Source organism: Periplaneta americana, chromosome 12 (genome assembly GCF_040183065.1).
Source record: "Periplaneta americana isolate PAMFEO1 chromosome 12, P.americana_PAMFEO1_priV1, whole genome shotgun sequence".
NCBI classification, from domain to species: Eukaryota; Metazoa; Arthropoda; class Insecta; order Blattodea; family Blattidae; genus Periplaneta; species Periplaneta americana.
Window position 1 is genome coordinate 105,164,322 of NC_091128.1, and position 23,654 is coordinate 105,187,975.

The window sequence follows — 23,654 nt, forward strand, 5'->3', positions numbered from 1 at the left end:
TCTGAAAAGGCACAGCAGTGATTTTTGGAATGAGACTCCACATTGAACGCAGTTCCAGTTGTTTCGTATTAAATATTAAAACTCTCGTCAGATAATTGTCTTTGTATATTTAGTTTTAGCTAGAATATATTATTATTGTTATTATTATTATTATTATTATTATTATTATTATTATTATTATTATTATTATTATTATTGTCTACTATCTAGGGCCTATTTTAAAATTTAATTTCAAATTTAAGTATAGCCTACCTCGAATCCAGAAACAACTAAAATGTTTTGAAATCAAATATCAGAATTTCATGCTAAAATAATACACAATAAGTTAATTTATAGGCCTACTACTTAAAATAAAATTTCTAAAACTGTGAAGTCATTAGTTTCACTCACGAATCATGTATGTGAGAACAGTTGAATTCGTTCTGTTCATTTTCAACAGCGTGTTACGTCAAAGCCTCGCAGAACATCTGCCCAGACAACAATTCCAGCTATAGTTCATTTGCGTACTGTTATTTCGGAACCTGGTATCTCAGGTGGACCTCAACAGATGGAACAGTTCCAGAAAATGAATAACTTTTCCTATCTCTACTCCTGTATTCTACTACAGTTATTTCTGTGCACGTATGATATTGCAAACTTCTTTCAGTTATTTCATTATTTTTATTGAAATTGATGGCAGTACTTTGCTGTGGTCAAGCGATAGTATATCTAGCCACAAATACAGTGGTACGAATTCTATTCCCGGGAGGGAAATGGAGATTTATAATATCTCTGGCAGAGAGACCAGGTTTGTCATTTCTATTGTGTTTGTGGTATGTTGTCTTAAGTGGTGGACCTGAACCACACTAGCCGTATAACAGGAAGACTGCTACTTATGGATATTAAGATCAATATCCTCACAAGAAAATGGCGATGGGAAGAGCCCAATTGTGTAGAAAATGAAGAAAAATAAAAGATGATAATGGTGACTATGAAAATGTTGCTTCCAATTTTTTATGAATTCGCTGATATTTCCTATTAATGTTACCACAAGTCCCAAAAGCAGCATATTCCCAATGTCATATGTATTCATCTGTGTCTCTCCCCGTCTGTCCTCCAAAACTGTAGCTACAGCTCAATTTACACATTGCGAATTATTACATTTTATATTTATCGTTTCAACAAAATGTCATTAATAAAGTACAAATAAATTTTTTGAATATTTAGCATAACATTTTCCTAAGTTTTAATTAAAATGGACAAATTATTCAAATAATATAATTTGTACAGGTTTCACGTTATGAATAGAAATGGTGATAGTTAGTATTTGCAAGTAACAAGTTTTGTATTTCAATTAATAATTTACCATTTTCTAGTATCCATAAATTTCATACTTATAACATTAGTGAAATAGAATTTCAGTAAGTCAGTTAATATTTTATTGTATTCGAGTATTTTATTTCTTCTAATCTTTATACACTTTCTTCTAATCGTGTAATAGTCAATTAGTTGTGTTAACCTTAAGCCAATGAGCACAAATAATATCACGTAACATAATTTTCATCTTTGTGTCATACTATTCACAATGACTCAAGTGTCTGGCATCAATTTCAGAGGTTTTCTTAATTACTTGCTCCAAAGAAAATTCGTCATAGAAATCTTATGGAATTGCTCTTGAGAATTGATGATTCAGCATCCCTTTACTTTACTGTATGTGTACAGGAGATAGGCCTAAGAAAAATTGTGTATTACAGAAATGGTGGATTGATGGGAGAGGAAACCTACACAGCATCAGTTTTCATACTACACATTTCATTTGGACTGAACAGGATTTGACACCAGGCTTCCTGGTTGAAAATCTGACAATCCAACGGAACAGTCAGCGGGGTGTCAACGCGGCATAATAAGACTAACGCACTATCGAAACGCGAACATTCTTCACATTTTGTGTAATTTTACAAGCAGAGGTCTAATTTTATATTTTTTACCAAGTTGCTTTATTTCGTCGTAGTCGTCGTCATCTTCATAATCATTATCATTATCTCAATTACTTTACAAATTCATCCCTTTGGATTATTGTGTCTGCATTCTTGTGAACTGTATGGATTAATATTAAGAAATTCACATGTATTAGGACTCCCTAGCCATGTGGTCAGCATAGTGCAAGGTTGTCCCTTGGAGCAACACAGAATAAACATAAGACAAGGAGGGCACACACCAAATTCCTATGGAAGAAAGATAAATCTCCACTTCCTTGAGGCGAGTTGAATGTGGGTCCGCTAAATTCTTAGCTAGAAACGCTAACACAAGTCAGTTACCTCGCTTAATTAGTGTTCTTTGCCAGAAGTGCTCTACGATTTTTCTATGAAATGTGTTCTTCTTTGCAGTTAGGCGACAAGCAAAAGTAGAGGCCCAGACGTTGTCTTCACGTGGAATGCGTTCCATCCCTCAGAATAAACTCTTACATCGGTGAAGCAGGTGTACACGATCACATGGAGGCAAGCAGAACACAACCAACCTCAACATTCCTTTCAGGTGAGTCAGCAAAGCATCATAACACTTGAGAACTTCGGCCATAACCAACTTCCTTTCCTTTCATTCACTATATCATCACTTTTAAATCGCAGCACATTGCTAGTCGAATGGCTTTTTCAAGCCGGAAATCTGGGTTTATTTCATGGCGAACCCAAGTGGAATCTGTAGTGTACATGGACGACGCGTCTGCTGCTGTTTTTCTCGCGGTACTTTGGTTTCCAATCCGTAATTCCGCAACTACTTCATTCATTAGGGTTAATGGCGGCTCACTGGGCAATGTGGGAGAACTGAGACTTCAGTTATGTGACTGATCGAAACCATTTATTTTAATTGTTATGCTATTTATTCATAACTATTTCAAGATAAAACAGTGCACACATTTGGGTCAACATTTCGATAAATTCTGTGGTGTTCGGGTATAGGGGTATAAGTCATTTTTTTGTCCAGGTGAAATTTTGTTCTCCAGATGAACACACAAGTTAAATTATACAAGTGGGTGTGCAAAAATCAAAGAATACTAGCAGTTCATGTGTTTTATTTGTGTAGAAAATTATTTGTAATAAGGGTTCCAAGTTTAATTTTCATTTCCCTCATTTTTATGACTTATCTCCCTTTACCCAAACACCACAGAATTATTCTTAACATTGATAAATGAGTTCTATTCAGTCAATGCTTAACATAAAAACACAATAAAATATGTTATAACAACATTTAAACAGATTTAAAACAAACGTTTTCGCCAATTTTGATTGGCATCTTCAGGTCGTGTAGGTTTAATAGAACATGTTATAATAAGTGAACACTTGGTATATAAAGTTAAAAACAGAAGTTTAAAACTATAATATACTTAAAACAGAGAATATAACTTAGCAAAAGCCACCACGACATATGTAGAGGCACTATGTTGAAAGCGGCGTGTGTGACCCAAGGGAACGGCAAACACGGCAATGACATGTTCTATTCTACCTACACGACCTGAAGATGCCAATCAAAATTGGCGAAAACGTTTGTTTTAAATCTGTTTAAATGTTGTTATAACATATTTTATTGTGTTTTTATGTTAAGTATTGACTGAATAGAACTCATTTATCAATTAACATTGAACTTAACGGAATCAATATGCGTTAAAATTATTTTTAACATGGCGAAACTGAAAATTTCTCGTTTTAAACGCGCAGGTTAACATTGTGAAGGAAAAACTGCAATCTATGGCCACAATTAGTCTGTTGTCTCTCTCATCACGCTCGTAGCAGCATTGACACTACTAATCAATTTCCAATTTTAATTTTTCTAAAATTTACCAGAAAGGCTACTATCCTGCGTGTCACTACAGACTATGTTCCAAAAATAAAATGGATGGACACATTGCCACTGTGATGTGCCAACATATTTGATGATCCACGGCAGGAACAACAATTAGCTATCCATGAGAGGTATTCATGGACAAAGTCCAATGGACTTACGAATGAGTCACAACAATAACAATTTCTAATCACCGACTTAAGAGTACGCTGCGCTGTAGTTACGGTGCAGTGTTGAAGCTCCGAGTTCGAAGTCTATTTGGGGCATCAATGTTCATCCATAAGCAATGTTTGTTGTTGCTTAGTCAACTGTCCGAAGACAGGTCTGAACCTCACAAGTGATACCAACAAGCCACCACCTATGAGGCAACTAGGCCAGGAGATAATGCAGTAGGGTGGCCAGTTCCTTTCCCCCTCCATTGCATACATCGCCGATTAACTACATATTACACTAATCAGACTTAAGATGTGTACAAACAATTGTTCTTCCTTTGACATATATCGTCATAATATATCGTTTGGCATAATTTTCGACAATCATTTTAAATGGAACCAACACATTAACTACCTTTGTAATAAATTACGTAAAATAATATATTATTTTGTTTTATTGAGGAATTACTTGTTAATAAGTTTATTACGCACACTATACTTAACTTTATTTCAATCGGTAATTAGCCTACGTATGTAATTATAGGATGGAGTAGCTTATTTAAATCCAATTTTCATTCACTTTATTTATAACAGAAGAAAATAATTCAAATATGTCTTCATAAACCTATTGATTTTCCATCTTAAAAAATTGTTTTTAGACTTTAATGTTCTTAAAATAAGACAAATTTATTATATTGCATTAATAAAATTCATACATAAAAATCTAAAAACATTTTGAATTATATTCTCATAGTTATGAAACAAAAGGTATGAATTCTTTAAGATTGTTTGATCCAAAATGCAACACTGCTACAGTATTTAATCATAGTAGTAATTTAGGTCCAAGAATATATAACAAATTTATATTTAAATATCCTAATCTTGTCAATTTTAATAGTTCTAGTATTAAATTTAAAACGTTATGTATGGATTTTATAAAAATTGAAAAATTGTACATTTATGATTCATATATTCTTATTGCGTAGTAAACATAAGACAAATTGTATTATATACTTCTCAATTTCAATTCAGGAATCCGCTCCTGAGCACGAGTTCTACTCTTTCAGGGGCGAGCTAAAGTTTTTCTTTTATATTATATTTTATGTTATAATTATTAGTGAAATAAATAAATAGATAAATAAATAAATAAATAAATAAATAAAGTGAGATGTAGTGCCTGATAACAGATGTACATATAAGCCAGGACTGACTTCCAGAGCGGATGTAAGAGTCTCCTATAAAATCAGTAATTCCTGTACGAGGAGATGAAGGCTAATGATGCTTACTATTTTTCTTCTAGCATCGAGGTTAAGAAAACATGTGAATTTTATATTTCTGTTTATGGCCTGGGAAAGCTTCAAATTACATGTGAACGAAGAAAATAGTAACCTTGCAACAGGAACTGGGTTGCAGCAAACATGCAATAATATATCATTGCAGCATAGGGAATGTTAAAATGGATATATATTAGAATTGACTGATACTAATTACATCAAAAGTTATTTCATTAATATCTATTGCTTACGATTGATATATCAGCCCATTATGATGGCTTCTCATAAAAGATTAAGTTAGTTAATTGGTTTGCATTGCCTTCAGTTTTGGTCATATAGCATTTCTCTGGAATCTGCTAATCTGGCAGTACTTAGGCCTAATTTCAATTTCAAGCTGGGGGCATCCATAAGAAGAAGCTTATTATTCCCGATATTTCTGATATTAGAAAGATAGATGGGTATGATACTGAAAGAGTTCAATTTTGCCCCCTGCGGGAAACGGCAGGTAAACTTGGGCTGAAGCCATCTTATTAAGGGACCGTGTACTTTTGCTTGCTATAAAAGCATTGTCTTTACTTTCCTTCTTAAAGAACTACGCCAAGAAGAAAATTACACTTAGAAATCTATCGCCCTGGACCGAGTTTCCATTCAGCTCAGTGGCAAGCATGGTATGCTCTTGACTGCCAAAGGCGAAAAGAATATGAGATTCGATCTCGAGCAGATTCTGTGACATTTGCGGTAAAGAAGACGCATTTGGTGCGCGTTGATATTTTGTTTACAATCTTATTGCTCCGATGCTCCTTTATCGTCATATGATCATAACATCATCATTGAATAGTTTAAGCCACCGGCGTGGATCAATCGGTTAAGGCACTTGCCTGCCGGTCTGAAGTTGCGCTCGGGCGCGGGTTCGATCCCCGCTTGGGCTGATTACCTGGTTGGATTTTTTCCGAGGTTTTTCCTAACCGTAAGGTGAATACCAGGTAATCTATGGCGAATCCTCGGCCTCACCTCGGCAAATACCATCTCGCTATCACCAATCCCATCGACGCTAAATAACCTCGTAGTTGATACAGCGTCGTTAAATAACCAACTAAAAAAATCGAATAGCTTGTGTCGTTGTAGAAATGTTAAAATAATTACGCTCATTAGCCTTGTACATTTTGATTAAATAAGAACAAATGCAATCAGACAACGAAATAAATAATTAATTTATTACAAAATTAGTTTCCACTGAGACCACTGTTCATATTTATTCACAACGTAGACTATATTATTATTATTATTATTATTATTATTATTATTATTATTATTATTATTATTATTATTATTATTATTATTATAACTTATTCTTTTTCTACTCCAGAGTCTCTATTAATTCTATACTTTACTTTGGTTCGATCTAAACTTGAATATGCATCTGTAGCCTGGAATTCCATTACTTCAATTGATTCGGTTAAACTGGAAAATATTCAAAGAAAATGTATTTCCTTATGTGCTTTTCGATTTATACCCAATTCCTCTAACTTTAACTATGAGATTACCTGTAAATATTTTAACTGTCGTAGCCTTTATTATAGACGTCAAAATCTTGATTATCAATTTTTTTTGCAAAGTTGTCAAGGGCGATATTGATTGTGAGTCTGTCATAAACAATATCAGCCTTCGTATTCTTACAAAAGGTTTAAGATTTCAAAAAAAATTTTATAACAGAAATTCAAAATCACTTTCTCCAGTCTGTAGATGTATAAAATATGCCAATTTGCACGGGCACAATTTAGATCCTTTTAAGGTATAGTTTCCTTTTGATTATTAGTATTTACTGTTCTTGTTCTCAAGTTTATTTATGTATGTTTTTGTTTATTTAAGATATTATTTATTTGTTTTTGCACCTTTGTATCTTCTGTTTGTGTATTGTGCTGAACTATAATTGGCCTCTGGCTGTTGTTCGGCACACAAATATTAATAATAAATAAATAATAATAAATTATTATTATTATTATTATTATTATTATTATTATTATTATTAATGGTAAAATCCTTCCGCATTGTAACAAGGTAATTTATTTAATATAACTTATTTTTCCGATTATTTGAACAAGCCTTTATTTATTATGTAAGTTAGTTTCTCCCTGTGATATTCCATTCCTGACGAACGGGAAATTTAAGGCTTGTTCACAATAAACCGGGAACGGAAACGACAACGAGAACGAGAATGTAAATATTGTTAAAATAAATGTATTTAAATGTGAGCATTCACAATTAACTGTTGTGAATGCTCACATTTAAATACATTTATTTTAACAATATTTACGTTCTCGTTCATGTTACCGTTCCCGGCTTATTGTAAACTAGCCTTTAAATGCCTTACCTTTATTTCGTAATTCGGTTATATCCACTGACGTTTTACTATTAACAGAAAAGTTGACGTCATGGATGTCAGGGATTGCTATAGCGACAGTATCAAGCGATTACTTCCGCAACCTAAATTTACTATACAAAAACAGTGTCACAGCTCAGACTCCATAGACAGTTCAGACCAGGCCACATACACGAAAGAATGAAATAAATAAAGAAAGAAAAAAGGTATGTACAAAGTAATAGAGATTGACTGGCTGACTGACTGACTGACTGACTGACTGAGTGACTGATGAATTAATAACTTAAGACTAATGGAGAAGGAAAATGAGAAAGAAGAAAACAATAAAAGAGAGGCAGGGAGATAAAAGAAGAAAAATGAAGGAAGAAAGATAGAAAGTAAAATTAAAACAACAATGAAATATTTTAGTCGTTTATTTGATGATACTAGGTTATTTAGCGATTATGGAATTTTCAATATCGAGATGGTATTTGGCTATATGAGGCCGAGAATTCGCCATGTTATCACCTCAAACTGACTTTATATTTGGGAAAACCCTATCAAAAAAGCCAACCAAGTAACCAATCTGAACCTACGTCCCAGCAGTAGCTCCGGATCCGTAGATTAATGAGCCTACCCTCTGAACTATGCCGGTGGCTGAACAAACAAATAGTAAAACCGGAAAATTTTGGAAAAAAAAGTATTTAAGCGATCGTCAAAGAAGGCATAATAAATAGAAAGAAAATAAATATGTTTAAATAAAAGAAAGAGAGAAAGATAGACGAGGAAAAACAAAACCAAAAAGAACATATTATATAGAAAAATAAATAAGGTAAATAAATAAAAAGAATACTGAATAAAATATAAGAATTAAAAAAGAAATAATAAAACAGTCGAAACAAACAAATAACTGACAGTAAATAATAACTATAGAACAGAGTAGGAATAAACAAAATATTAAAGGGAACTAATAAAACATAGAGAATTGAAGGAAGAATATGTAAATGAAGAAGTAAAAAGATACAAAAATAAAGAAATAAAGAAGAGAAAAAGATTACAATTTTTTGTGAAATACTACAGAGCTCCACTATTCATGTTAGGCCGGAACTAATTGGAAACCTTCGTTCTTGAGCAATGTTGCAGGATGAACTTGGAAGTCACAATGACAAATGCATTGTTTAGGAACAGGGACGTACCTTCACTGTTCATTCTAGGACGCACCTGACTGATTGCTTCAGTCCATAACCCAATTCTCTGCAGACTATGTTCAAGTGTTGCAAGCATCTCATTCTGTCTCGACGAGGGTATGTAGAAATCTCTGTGTACTCTGATATGCTTCAACGCTTTGTGGTACCACACTTGGATGATTGCCCGACAAATCTGTTTTCTACGGAATGGTCACTTCCTTATTGATCCACCGAATTCCATGTCTCCGTTGGTGTTGGAAGGCAGATTATCGGTTTGTCACTTATGTAACATACATTGTACACTAAACTAAAAGATCATCTAGCCTTCAGATAGGCTGCTGTATAAGATGGATATGATATGGAGGTCAGACATATCATATGCTAGATCAAATGCTTATACATGAAGATATATACAAAAATATATTAAAATCTTCTATTTTCTTCTTTTCATCTTAGACGAGTAGGGGAAGGAGATTAATTTGATCGTTCACTAGACATAACGAATCTTCCTGATTATGGAGTCGTCATTGCACAGGGTCACAGCGGAGACATTACAGGACAATCAAAATACAGTAAAATCCCTCGTATCCGGCACCCAAATAGCCGGCAATACTAAAACAACAGCACTTTTGGCTAGGCCAAAAAAAAAAAAGTCATTCATGCGAAAGAGAAGAATCTGACAAAGATGTGAGTGGTTTTCGTAGATCGCACATGCCGCATATTGTGTTTACTCTTTACATTTTTAACGCTTGAAAAAACAGACAAAAAACCGTTATGTGCCTGGAGTAGAGGATAGCGTCGGTAACCTGTCACTTGGACCTTGCAAACAATACGCAGAGACGATATCTTTCAATTTAATACTTGAACTCACCCGTTTCGAAGGAGTGTTGGATGAGTCTAAATACGAAAGTGTAAAATTCTCGTTCCTACAGCGCGTAAAAATTTCATGCAAGTGATGGATAGTATCATGGCTATTACCGCTAAGCGCTGCTGTTGCACAATGGATTCCGCGAAACGCAAGCGAAATGTTCTTACGCTCAAATCATCTAGCGCTACTTCAGTTGCGACGTTGACTACACTACTCTTCACGTCACATGACTCACATGACCGCCATTTAAAATTGTCATAAGGTTACGAAATTTTTTAGTATTTTTTACGCTATTATGTATTACTGTTTTACAATAATAATGCGGTGGGGGCAAGTTACCTGGTTGAGGTTTTTTTCCGGGGTTTTCCTCAACCCAATACGAGCAAATGCTGAGTAACTTTCGGTGCTGAACCCCGGACTCATTTCACTGGCATTATCACCTTCATTTCATTCAGACGCTAAATAACCAAAGATGTTGATAATGCGTCGTAAAATAACCTACTAAAAAAACAATAATTATGAACTGATGAATGTACATTACCATATTCAGTATTAAAAATAAACATTGTCCGTAGGCCTATTTCAAAACTCTGTTTTTAATTATCCATATTAAAATTACTAAATTTTAACATGGAAAAAAATGTTTGTGGAGTACAGTGTGTTTTTATATAACCTGTAAATGTATTTTCCACTTATCCAGCAAAATCAGTTATCCGGCACTGGCTTTGTCCCACAGTTGCCGGATACGAGAAATTCTACTGTACAACGGAGAAACACCCAGTTCCGTGGATGGAAGATATTTTTTTTTCCATAACCCATGCCAGGAGTGAACCTCGGACTGCTTGATTTGGGAAGCTCATTCGTTATTCGTATAACCACAACGGTGGAACTCGTTAATTGAACTACATAATTTTTCAGAAGTGATGAGATGATTATTGTTATTCTTTAATTAACATCCCTTTTAAGCTACAGAGGCTATTTAGAGACGATGAGATTACAAATTATAATAAATGCAATCTATTAAATAACATCTCTTTGAAACTAAAGAGACTATTTAGAGACATCTCGCCAAAATATTGTAAACAATTGTAAAAAAAAATGGTAAAATATTGTAACAATTGTAATTGTAATTGTAATCTTGTAAAATTTTTATTTATTCCACATCTTAAAACTTCATTGCCAATGTAAGATCTATGGAATATAATAAATGAAATGAAAAAAAAAAACTACGAGATGCTGAATTATACCGGTAATTGTAATTATTATGGAGTGGATTTATATGCTCTATAAAAACGATAAAATATGCATGCACGTATGTCCTTAAAAACCACGATATATTCACTAAAAATAACAAAATATGCACTCTCAAAATTGAAAAAAAAAAAAAAAAGAAAATAGCAATTTACTATTATTGATGATGTTTTTGTTACACATAAGAATATTGAGACACCATCAGTTGATAAAGATGCGTGTCTTTTAACCCACTACTTAAGCAGTACCCTTCTAGCACATTTTTCGTTAGGCAACGTTGATAAAACTAATTCAAAATTAATAATTTTCTTGTCGCTAAGCTGTTCTATAAAATATAGTGCATTCTACATACTGTCGAAGTTTTTAAGACCTGTCACGCTATAATAAAACGAAATATTCCGATTTGCCACGTTGGTAAGTAAAAAAAAAAATAATAAAATTGTATTATCGTGCCTATATTATTGCTGGCAGGTGGCGAAATTCGAGTTTAGCGAGCGCAAAGAAGCCTATGAACATTTTCTGCAACTTCTGTTCCAATCATATTGCAATGTTCTAGTGATAAAAACTTATGCACGTGCGGAGTGGACAATAGATGGTTTCTTGTTTTGAATAACTTTACTGTTCTTTTAATGACAACTTTCATTCATCATAACATCTCAATATTGTAAATTTCCACAGAGTCAGCAAATGCACTTAATTAATTGAGTGCTTTGTTGATTGCCAAGGATGTGTTCAAAATGATTCGCCGACAACAGTGCACTGTCTGCATGTTGTCAGTTACAATAAATAAAATATAACCCCTGTAATGTGTTTCAATGTCTGAGTTTCTTCTGCATTCCATTTTTCCTATTTTCCGTATTCTTAATATTGGTTTAAGCACGACATTGATAAAAAAATAACAAACTATACTTTTATATGCTCTAAAAGCTGAAATACGGATTGACCCCTTAAATATTGACTTTTAGTTACAAATAACTTTAAATACATTTATATAATGGTAACATATGATGTACAACGAAGCAATAAAACATGCAAATACGAGTATGCTAAAATCCGCCCCCAGTAATTATTCAATTAATATCGCTTCAAGCTAGACACTAGGGACCGTGAGATGATGAATTGTATCGGTAATTGTAATTATTTAATTAAAATCCCTCTCAAACTATTCAGAGGCAATAACACGATTCATTGTAAAAGCTTTATTAATGTATTTATCAAATTTAGATAATATTCAGAAACTATGAGATGATAAATTGTAATTTAAATTTTTAATTAACCTTGCTATTAAAGTACAGTGATTGTAATTATTTAATTAAAATTCCTTTTAAGGGCTTAGGTACAGCTTACAGCAGTAAAATTTTGGAAATATTCCACATTTGTTTCCTCCATTACTGTATCTTATACAATAATGGAAATTAGTATGTGTAAAACACTGTCCTTCTGCTATATGAAAAAAATATTTTCACGATTTAAAAAAATTATTTACATTTTTTTTTTTTTTTTTTCAAAATTCATTTCACTGTGCAGTGATGAAGCGTTTCCCACATAACTAAAAAACTATACAACATTCTGTGATGAAATTTCTTGTGTATATTAATTCATATATATATATATGTATATATATATATATATTATTGAGGAATGTAGTTGAAAGAGCATGATATTGTAAACATGAGTTTCAGCAATAAAATAAAAGAGAGAGAACATGAAAAAGTTAACAAGTTTATGAGTTATGAGGGAAATGCTTCATTACTACACAGTGAACTGCACATTTTGAATTTTGAAAAAAAAAAATATATATAATTTGTTTTAAATCATAAAAATATTTTTTTTTTCATATAGCAGAAGGACAGTGTTTTACACATACCAATTTTCATTATTGTACAAGGTACAATAATGAAGGAAAAAAAATGTTGAATATTTCCAAAAATGTTACTGCTGTAAGCTGTAAGTAACCCCTTAAACAATAGAGGTTTTTCAGAGGCGATGAGTTGAAGAATTACAATATCTCTTCTTAAAACTAACATCCCTACAATTTATCATCTTACAATATAATGTACCTTTCAAACTACAGTCTATTCACAGACGACAAGATAATTAAATGTAAATGTAATTCTTTAATTAATATCACGTTATAAATTACATATGCTATTCAGGGACGATAAAATGACGATTAATGGTCACTGAAATTATTTAATTAATGTTTCTTTCCAACTGCAGAGGCTATTGAAAGACGATGAGATGATGAACTACAATTGCGATTTTTCAATTGAAGCAAATTTTAAACTACAGAAACTATTCAGAGATGATGATATAATGAACTGTCCCTTTCAGCGGAGACTATTCAGACACTATGAGATGACGAATTGTAATGTTATTGCATTTTTTTAAGTAAACCTCTCTTAAATCACAGAGGCTATTTTGAGACGATGAAATGATTAATTGAAGGGTTCAGAACCATAGCGGGCTAAGTGCCATTTATCAAAACCGTAGAAAACAAGGGTTAAAATGAAGTTATTACCATAATTCAATGGAAACATATAGCAAGTAATATAAAGTATACACATTACAATTAAATGATATGTCAATCTTCATTAAACTATGGTATTCACTTAATTTTAACCCTTGCTTTCTCCGTTTTTAATAAATGGCGCTTGGCCCACTATGGCTCTGAACCCTTCAATTGTGGCTGCAATTCTTTAAGTAACGTTCCTTTCGAACTAAAAATTTATCATGTTATGATTTATAATAATTTAATCAACATTCCTTTTAAACTATAGAGGCTATTCAGGTACGAAGAGATTTTGCAATGTTTTAATTATCATATTTTTTTAAATTACAGAGGCTATTCAGAAACGACGAGATAATAATACAAGGAAAATATATCAATGACAAAGAAACCGAAGTACTCGAAGAAAACCTTCCGACTAGTGGCTATATCTACCATGAATCTCTCGACTCTGTTCACGATTGAATTTTGGTTCCCTTGATGTGAATCTATAGGCTATGTAACTTACTGAGCTAGGGCTAAGTCAAGTACAAAAAATGCAGACAATTTTCAATATAATGCAGAACACTACACCACAATCTAGTATATACAGTCACTAAGCTTGAGTTGTGAGGATGCTAGGAACTATAGACTGTGCCGATACTATTTCGCACTATATGTAGTGAGGCGATATCAGCGATCCTAGTGGTTAGCAACTATCTATGGATGCATATTTACTACGTATTGAGCTTCGTGACTATATATACTAGACTGTGACTACACTTTAATAGCCTGCCAGTAGAGGCTGCCGATAGTAACTCTTTTAAATGAAAATAGAATCGGTGCTCGTTGTACTTGTGGAAGCTATCCGTTAGTGCACTGAGTTATGAACATGCATGCTTCATCCAGACAAGACGACTTAACAGCAGAAGGTCGTGTAAACACTCTAAGCAACAAAATGTTGAATAGCTTGCAAACTACCGTACGTCATAAATAAAGAAGAGGTTATAAGTAACCTTTCCAGTAATTGACGCCTCATATATTCTAAGTAGCAGCCGATGAACGTGGTTACTTATTATACAATAAAGGTATAACTCATGTCTGTTACCACGTCTGTATGTAATCCTCCCTCATTTTAAAGTATTTGCTAAACAGTTACTTATTTAACCTCACTTTTCAGCTACAAACGCTATTTGGAGACAATGACATGAATTACAGTTGTAAATCTTTATTTAACGTTCAATTTCAATTATAGAGATCGCGCATAGATGTTAAGATGGTGGCATGTAACTTTTTATTCTTCAATAACAGTACTTTATCATTCACAGAGATTATTCAGGTGCAAATAAATGATGGATTATAATTGTGAATCTTTATTAACGTCTCTTTACAACTAAATAGTTAATCAAAGACGATAAGATGATGAAATGCAATTCTTATTCTTATTTCAAGTCCTTTTTCGAAGAGAAACTACTTTAGGTAGGGTCCGAGTCGAACGCTGTGAAACATGTACCTGCATCGACAATAATAAATTAACAGAGAAGTGCAATGCCTGATCCAACTGATGTCAGTGATTTAGATAACAGACTTTAAATCAAATAAAAATGTTAATCTAATAATATTTGAAAAGTAACTTATAAGCAAATGAGTAAGATTATTGAGTATGAAAGTGTTTAATTTAACCATAATTTACCGTTTCTTATTATACTAACATTAAGAAGATTACTACACATTTCTGCCTTCAACTAAAGAACTATTCGAAGACGAATATTATTCTCTATTTGTCACTTCTTTTTTTACTATAGAGGCTATTCATAAATAATAGGCTAGTGACACATCAAAACCAGAACAATTCTGAAATAGGAATGGCAGAAAGAATCAAATATTCCAAAAAAATTGTGACATAGCCACTTTTCCCGTAAAATATCAAAGGATCTGCTTTTTTTATTTTAGTAGGTTATTTTACTACGCTTCATCAACAGCTTAGGTTATTTAGCGTATGAATGAGATGAAGGTGACAATGCCGGTGAAATGAGTCCGGGGTCCAGCACCGAAAGTTACCCAGCATTTTCTCATCTTGGGTTGAGGGAAAACCCTGGAAAAACCTCAACCAGGTAACTTGCCCCGACTGGGAATAGAACCCGGGTCATCAGGTTTCGCGGCCAGACGCGCTGACCGTTACTCCACAGGTGTGGACGGATCTGCTTCATAGGAGAGTGTTTCATAATTATAGATACAAATTACAGGGGTGACTAGAGGACAATGAAACAAGACTGAAAATCCTAATAAACAGAGTCCAAAAACCAGCCGTTTCTGAGCTATGATGTCATCACTGTGGTCACCAACTGAATACACGTCGTACATTTGCAACCTCATTTCTTACTTGGCAGACTTAATGGTCGTGCATATCATTAATCATTAAGGAATCGACAATAGACCTATCAGCAAACAGGCCAAGAAGAAGATGGTTTTGAAAATTATATATAGTTCGACTTTCAGAGAACTTCAGATAAGCCATATGTAAATGATTATGGCAATTCTTCATTTAATATCGGATTCCAATTGTACAGTTCGGTGATAATACACAATGAATCGCAAGTAATGTCATTAATTTCAAGGGGTTATCCTTTGAGATATTTCAAACAGAAAAGTTTAATACAATTTTGCTCGTTATTGCTTCCTTTTCGAGAAAAAAAAGTCATATGAAATATTTAATAGCATATTTTGGGAAAACTGCTGAATTATTTCCCAATATGCTTAACCATTTTAAGAGAGCAGTGTATTATAATAATAAATTAATGAAATAATTTTAGATTTGTCCTTTAAATGTGCAGAAATTTGATCTTAACAAATGTAACTATTCGTTCTGGAAAGTAATTAAAATGTTACATTTGTTCGGATCAAATTTCTGCATATTTTAAGGACAAAACTAAAATTCTTTCAATCATTTATTATCATAATACACTACTCTCTTAAATTGGCTGAGCATATTGGGAATTCAATCAATGGCTATCTCAAAACAAGGTATGAAATATTTCATATAAAAGAATTTTTAACTCGAAAAGGAAGCAAAAACAAACAAAATTGTATTAAACTTTTTTATTTGAAATATCTTAAAGAATAAACCCCTGAAATTAATTACACTACTTACGGTTTACTCTGTATAATATTGTATACGACTATAATATAATCTTGCCTGTTTAAAAATGACAGACATCGAAGTACATATACAAAACCTACTGCACAGTTCGTTCTAATAATCCGTGGCGCTACAGCCCACGAAGGGCCAAGACCGACCAGCCGGCTGCTGGCCTCACGACCACATGTCGAAGCAGAGGTCGACGATCATCCAACCAGAATGGAGGTATTGTATGGTTAACACGTTGAGCTCCTCAGCCGTTATAGTGGGTATGCGTAACCGGATTTCGCTACCTACCGTAACTCTCCCAAGTGCTTCACGATGCTGGGTGGGCACCGGTCCCATACACTGACCGAAATTTCATGAGAAAATTTCTTCCCCCCATAAGGACTCGAACCAGAGCGCATTCCGTAACGCGAGTCCTAGGCAGGATGCCTTAGACCACGACGCCACGGCGCGGGACGCAGAGTTTGTTCTGGCCTTCACAATTTTCACAGAATGTATCTGGGTTGAAATCTTATTCTCTTAAGGAAAGATTGAAGACTAAAACGGCCAAAAATTACTTTTTTTTTTTTTTTTTTTTTTTTTCAAATTTGCCATTTTTTTCTTAATTAGAATACACACACACATACACACACATAGGCCTATATAGTTGGTTAAAGTTGTCATTTACGTCCTTCAAAAGGCATGTTTTGAGGCTACATAGCACCAATAATAAAATTGATATTTATCGTTGCTTTCCTCAAAACGACATTTTGAAATCTTCAATGTACCTTTTCTCAGAAACTAAAAATCCAATTTGATTGACATTTTGGACACATGCTTATTATACTCTGTTATATCAAGTAACAAACAAGCGTACTTATATGTCTTAAGACTCATTCACATTGCATGTCAAATATTCTGAAAACTAAAATTTTTCGATTGGAAATGTTGAACATTCAACATATATATGGTGAACGGGAGAAGGGTTCGGAGTAGAAGAAGATATCAGATCATAGACGACATTAAGATATATAGATCATATGAGGAAACGAAGAGGAAGGCAGAAAATATGAAAGATTAGAGAAAGCTGGGTTTGTAGTGAAAGCCTGCCCTTGGGCAGAACACTAAATGAAATTTATATATATATATATATATATATATATATATATATATATATATATATATATATATATATATATATTGTAATGAAGATATCAGATTCTTTGTTTCTCAAATTGTAAGCTACGGCTCCTAACATGTATGAAAAAGTAGGCCTATTAATTAATTAAATTTAGCTTCCCTTATGAAAAGGTTGCCAGATTTGACAAAGCGTATTACATATAATTTGGAAACACACCTAAAAGGTAAAAGGTAAAGCCTATGTTAGTTTTTGAGAAAAGGTACATTAAAAACCAATGTTTCGAGTTAATGCCAACAACAAACAGTTTCAAAGAATTCACCAATGTAGCTAAACTATTCATCCATTCAGAATGAAATGCATGTAGTGTATGCAAAACACACAAATACAGATTTTTTTAAAATTTGTAGTAATTGATTGAATTGTTCCGATACTAAAACAATGTAAATGGTATCCTGTCAGTTTTGATCACGTCAATCTTTAAGTTCAGCTTCAATGAAGGACTATCATTAGGTTGCGTTGCTGATGTTGATGAAGTTGTTGATGAGATTAACGATTGTGATGATGATTTTGATGGTGTAAAAAGATCATTGTCATAGATAACACATCTTGAACTTGCTAAAAACTTAGCTGCAAAATGGTATTTTGTCCATGTAAGAAGCATATTCACGGTTCCAGGTATGAAAGGCAGATGCACTAATTTTCCGTAACAGCGCTGCGACTTAAATACGTGGGTCACTCATGCTGACGCAGTACTCACCTCCAAGGTGCCTGCTCCGTGCTCATGGTGTTGTGTTACTTGAAATATACTCAGGTATCCTTACAGAGTAATTCCAGAGGTGTTGCCCTCGAGCTGGTAGCACCATCCACCGTCCACCACTTCGCGTAACTACTATGTGCGAATTCTGCACGAACGATGCCCCGGGGCGATACGCCAAGCGTCGTCGTGTGGCGCGCCGCGACGCTTACTTCCCTCTCCCTCTTTCTTATTTCGTCTCTGCAGTCCATTCCTCTTTCCCTGTGGGCCTCTGCCTACGCATGTGTCCCTCAACCGAAAGTTCGTCTAATGAATGATCTGTGGTTACAGCAACCAAACACTCGAGAGTCTCGCCTCTGAACTATATAACTTAACAAACTACTGCCCCAAGGAGTGACATTTTATTTTTAACGGCTTAAATGGGCGCAGCTTGAGTCAATTATATCAATATTTTCTTCTTAAAGAAGTGTATTGATTATTATTTATAAATTTCCATGTGTTTCAGTACCACCACCGCCACCACCACCACCACCACCACCACCACCACCACCACCACCACCAACACCACCACCACCACCACCACCACCATCTCCTCTCTGGCTCATGTGATAGTACTCCTACCTATAAATGTAATAGATCTGGGTTTTATACCCGAGAAGGAAACGGAGATTTATCTCTCTCCCATAGAGACTAGCTGTGTTATTTTCTATGTATGGCCTATACTTTGTTATCTTGTTTTTTAAGTGGTTTATTTTACGACGCTTTATCAACTACGATGGTTATCTGAGCCTGAGTGAAATGAAGATGACACCAGCGAAATGAGTCCTGAGTCCAGCATCTAAAGTTACCAAGCATTGGCTCTTATAAGTTTGAAGGAAAATCCCAAAAATGAATCTAACAGGTAACTTGCCCCACCCAGAATTCGAACCCGGGCCCACAGTTTCGCAGTTTGACATGCAGATTCCTATTCTCCTACTCCACGTGGTAGCCCTTTGTAGTCTTCAGATATAGTTTTGTGCCATGCTAACCATAAGGGAAGGGAACATCGTTATTTGTGAATGTTTAGTATTGCGAGTAGTTCATGACTCTCGTAAGAGTGAGATGGCAATGACTGAGAACAGATATAGAAGAAGAAGAAGAAGAAGAAGAAGAAGAAGAAGAAGATGATGATGATGATGATGATGATGATGATGATGATGATAAAAATGAGGACGAAGAAGTCGTCTAGAACAGTGATTATCGATTATTTTCAAATTCCTTAATTACCTCTAAATAAATCACTCGTCATTTTTCTCAGTTATAATCCTACGAATAGGTGCAACAATCTCGTCTCTCCGCACTTCTACTTCGCATAGCCAACCTAACAGAGGTCCAAAACGATCTTAGTTCATGTTTGAAGACAGTGCAAGCAAATCAAGGATCCAATACTTAAACGGTACCAAATAAAAATTAAGTTCGGAAAAGATGTACCTACAGTTTCGAACATTGAATCCTATAACAATTCGCCAAACTTTTCTATATTGAAGACTGTTGCCCTACAGGTGCAATTAAATTATTTTTATTTATTTTTTTTATTTTTTGTAGGTTATTTTACGACGCTGAATCAACATCTCAGGTTATTTAGCATCTGAATGAAGTGAAGGTGATGATGCCGGTGAAATGAATCTGGGGTCCAACACCGATAGTTACCCAGCATTTGCTCATATTGGGTTGAGAGAAAACTCCGGAAAAAACCTCAACCAGATAACTTGCCCCAACCGGAATTCGAACCCGGGCCACCTGGTTTCGCGGCCAGACGCGCTAGCCGTTACTCTACAGGTGTGGACAAATTATTTTTATAGACCCTAGAAGACTGCATGGGAAACAATTTTCTTTTCGGAAAAGTCGGAAACATCTTTAACCTTAAGACATGATTCATATTCCAAACTACTCTTCGCTAACTGGAATTTTTCCAGATAAGACGAACAACTCATGCTGGACTTTCAATGACGTGGGACTAGTACGTCTCTGAAAACAGAGAAACATCTATGCCCATTGCAGAATTCGAACGTATTTATTGAAAATGGAGCAGAAGCAAGCAATCAATATGGTAATATTAATCAAAATGTAATGGGTCATCTAAAGTGACATGTCTTGAAATAGCGATACGGAATGAGCACTGGTTCGAGTCCTCATGAGGAAGAACTTTTCTCATGATATCTTCGCTAGTTTATAGGGCCGGTGTCGGTGTCCACCCAGCATCGAGATGAATTTGGGGAGTTACAGTGAGAAGCGAAATCCAATTTAAAACGCCATTTATTATGGCTGAGGCATCACCATGCTATCACACGATACAATGTAGTGATTGATGATCGTTCACTTCTTGTGAAGCATTTGGACATAAGGCCTGTAATCGGCTGGTCGGACTTGAATATCCCCCATGGACTGTAGCGTTATGGATTTTTATACAGAAATGGTAGTAGATACGATAAGTAGGCCTATCGTAACGTATCATATTACGTTGTAAAATAACTCAACGAATATAGTTATAATGTTATAATATTTATATTGTGCAACGTTTTATTCGTTTTCAAATTGTAATATTTCACTACTATTTTCACTATCCATTATTCAATTTAAAACTTTGACGTTGTATTAGATTTGGCCATCCCTTCAGAAGAATGACAATATTTTGTTTACAATGGGATTAATGAAACAATGTAATTTCCATTAGTTATGGTAACTAAGTCACTATAAATTAGTAGGAAAGAATTTTTTGTCATAATTCCTGCATCATTATAAAAATGAATGATACAGATGAAGAAAGTGATTACGATATTGCAGCAAATTACAATAATAATAATAATAATAATAATAATAATAATAATAATAATTGTACTTAATATGCAGAATAAGTAAATGATTTTTCGTACATACGTATAGTTCAACGTGTGGCGAAGTATCTCATTACGAAATGTTTATGAAAGTCATAAACTTTGACATTAAGTTACAAAAGCGGGTAAAATATTTTATACAAGATATTTTAAATCTGTTACTTGCTCAAGTGTCTTGTTATTTATTACAATTTTGCATCTAAAATGATTATTTCCCCAGAACATCATTGTTTTTTTTATTTTTCATGTGAAATGTTTTAGGACTATGTTTTTTCTTCAATATTTCGGAGTAATAAGTAGTTATCTGGAGACTGTATTCTGGGTGTACGAAAAATAGCTCAATCACCTACAAATAAAATTACGTGTGAAATTACTGTTTTCACTAGGGCATGGATTCGAAGCCCGTTTGGGCTGATTACCTGGTTGGGTTTTTTCCTAGGTTTTCCCCATTGTAAGGAGAATGTGACCTAATCCCATGGCGTATCTTCGGAATTATTTTGCCAAATACTATCGCGATATTTCCAATTATTCCAAAGACTCAAGACAACACAGTAGTTGCTACAGCGTCATTTAATAACCAATTAAAAACAATCAAGCGTAAGTAAAATATAAGTAGCAGAAATGAGATTTCTCCGTTTACTTCTAGAGTATAATATTATGAATAATAATGGGGAAAGGGTACAATTATTACGAACAAACTACACATAATCCGATGAGAAAATAGGTAATATAAAGAAGCACTGATTTCATAATTTACAACGCATGCAAGAAAATCTATTTCCAGAAACAATTATGAATTATAAATCAATAGGATGCAAATCTGGAGACCGTCCATTATATAGAACATATATAGTAGGTAAAATGAAAACCTCTTGAAGTCGAAACAAACTAAAATATGTTCTAAATTGTAACAAAAACTGTAACAAAATATAATAATGAGGGCCTATCTCTTTATTAATTAAGCTGTACTTTATCAAATAACTACATGTAACCTATATTTCTAAAGAGAAGACAGTTTATATTCAGGCGGGAGGGATAAATCTTCGCGGCTAATTACCTGAATATTAACGACTGGTTGTCATTCATGTTTCACCTGACAGAGTTGAATAACCTATGCAGACAGATCCAGCTCCATTTTTAGATTATTTGTTTCCTGAATCTGGAGTTGTGCAAACATCTCGTACTCGTAATTGTAGAATAATTGTCTTTTAACGACGTGTATTGTAAGAGAAGACATTCTTTGTCTTGGCCCCGTTATTTCAACAAACTGTATTTTATATTTATTGATGCGAGTGAATCATACAGTTGAACCACGAAAGCCTGACGTCTTGCTGACGCCACGTCCGGGAGCATCAACATATAGCTATCTGTCTAAAAATGCATGAGAACTCAAAGAATCCTAGATAAGGACTTTCATAATATTCGTCGAGAGTTGTAAGCGACAAATAAATAAGTTAAATAAAGAAATAAAATGAATAAAAGAGCAGGAAAGGAGAAAAAATCTAAGACACAAAACGTTTCATGTGCATATTAATACCACAAGAAGAGAAAATGAAAAAAATAGTTACGTATACGCGTGCACAAAAAGAAGCCAGCCAACAAGGAAGTGAAATTGCGGCTTTTTTCTTTGTAAAATAAATAAATAAATAAATCCGTGGCGCTACAGCCCATGAAGGGTCAAGACCGACCAGCCAGCTGCTGGCCTCACGTCCACATGCCGAAACAGAAGTGGACGATCATACCAGAATTGAGGTATCATGTTGTTAACACGATGATTCCCCCAGCCGTTATAACTGGTTTTTGAAACCGAATTTTCACTATCTATCGTAGCTCCCCAAGTGCATCACAAAGCTGGGTGGGCACCGGACCCATACACTGGCCGAAATTTCATGAAAAAAAATTTCTTCCCGCAGGACTCGAACTAGCGCGCATTCCGTTACGTGAGTCCTAGGCAGGATGCCTTAGACCACGATGCCACGGCGCGGGACGTTTTCCTTTGTAGTATGATATAATTACTATGCTTATTGCGCTCTTTGACGCTGGCGCTTGTGTAAGATGTAAGTGAATTACTCTCTTATAGAGCATGATTCACGAATGATATGATTTTCAAGCCGTTTTGAGTAAGATAAAGCTTATAATATAAACACTTAAAGAGCTATGTCTACTTATTCGATTCAAATAAACGTCATCATAACTTTTCCTGTATTATGACCTTAATCTAATGTTAGTTCACTTGATTTGCTACACAGAAGTGAAAACATCGCATTTCCGACGCGTGACAGCTACAAAGAACTTGCTCGAGCAAAGCGCGATTCACACGCGAGCGCAAAAATATATCAAAGCAGAGCGTGGTAATAAATGAAGCAT

General features: G+C 34.3%; 1 protein-coding gene across 4 annotated transcripts in view; it reads right to left on the reverse strand.

The window, feature by feature from the left end:
* Nucleotides 1–23,654, reverse strand: part of LOC138710756 (uncharacterized) — a 290,182-nt gene that overhangs the window by 225,625 nt on the left and 40,903 nt on the right. Inside the window, exon 1 of one of the 4 annotated variants that reach the window (XM_069841858.1) lies at nucleotides 18,418–18,630. The exons of the other annotated variants lie outside the window; for them this stretch is intronic. Within the exon in view, the coding sequence (XP_069697959.1) occupies nucleotides 18,418–18,443 (26 nt within the window). The 5' untranslated portion in view covers nucleotides 18,444–18,630. Of the gene's footprint in view, nucleotides 1–18,417; nucleotides 18,631–23,654 lie in introns of those variants that run through there. 4 annotated transcript variants of the gene reach the window in all.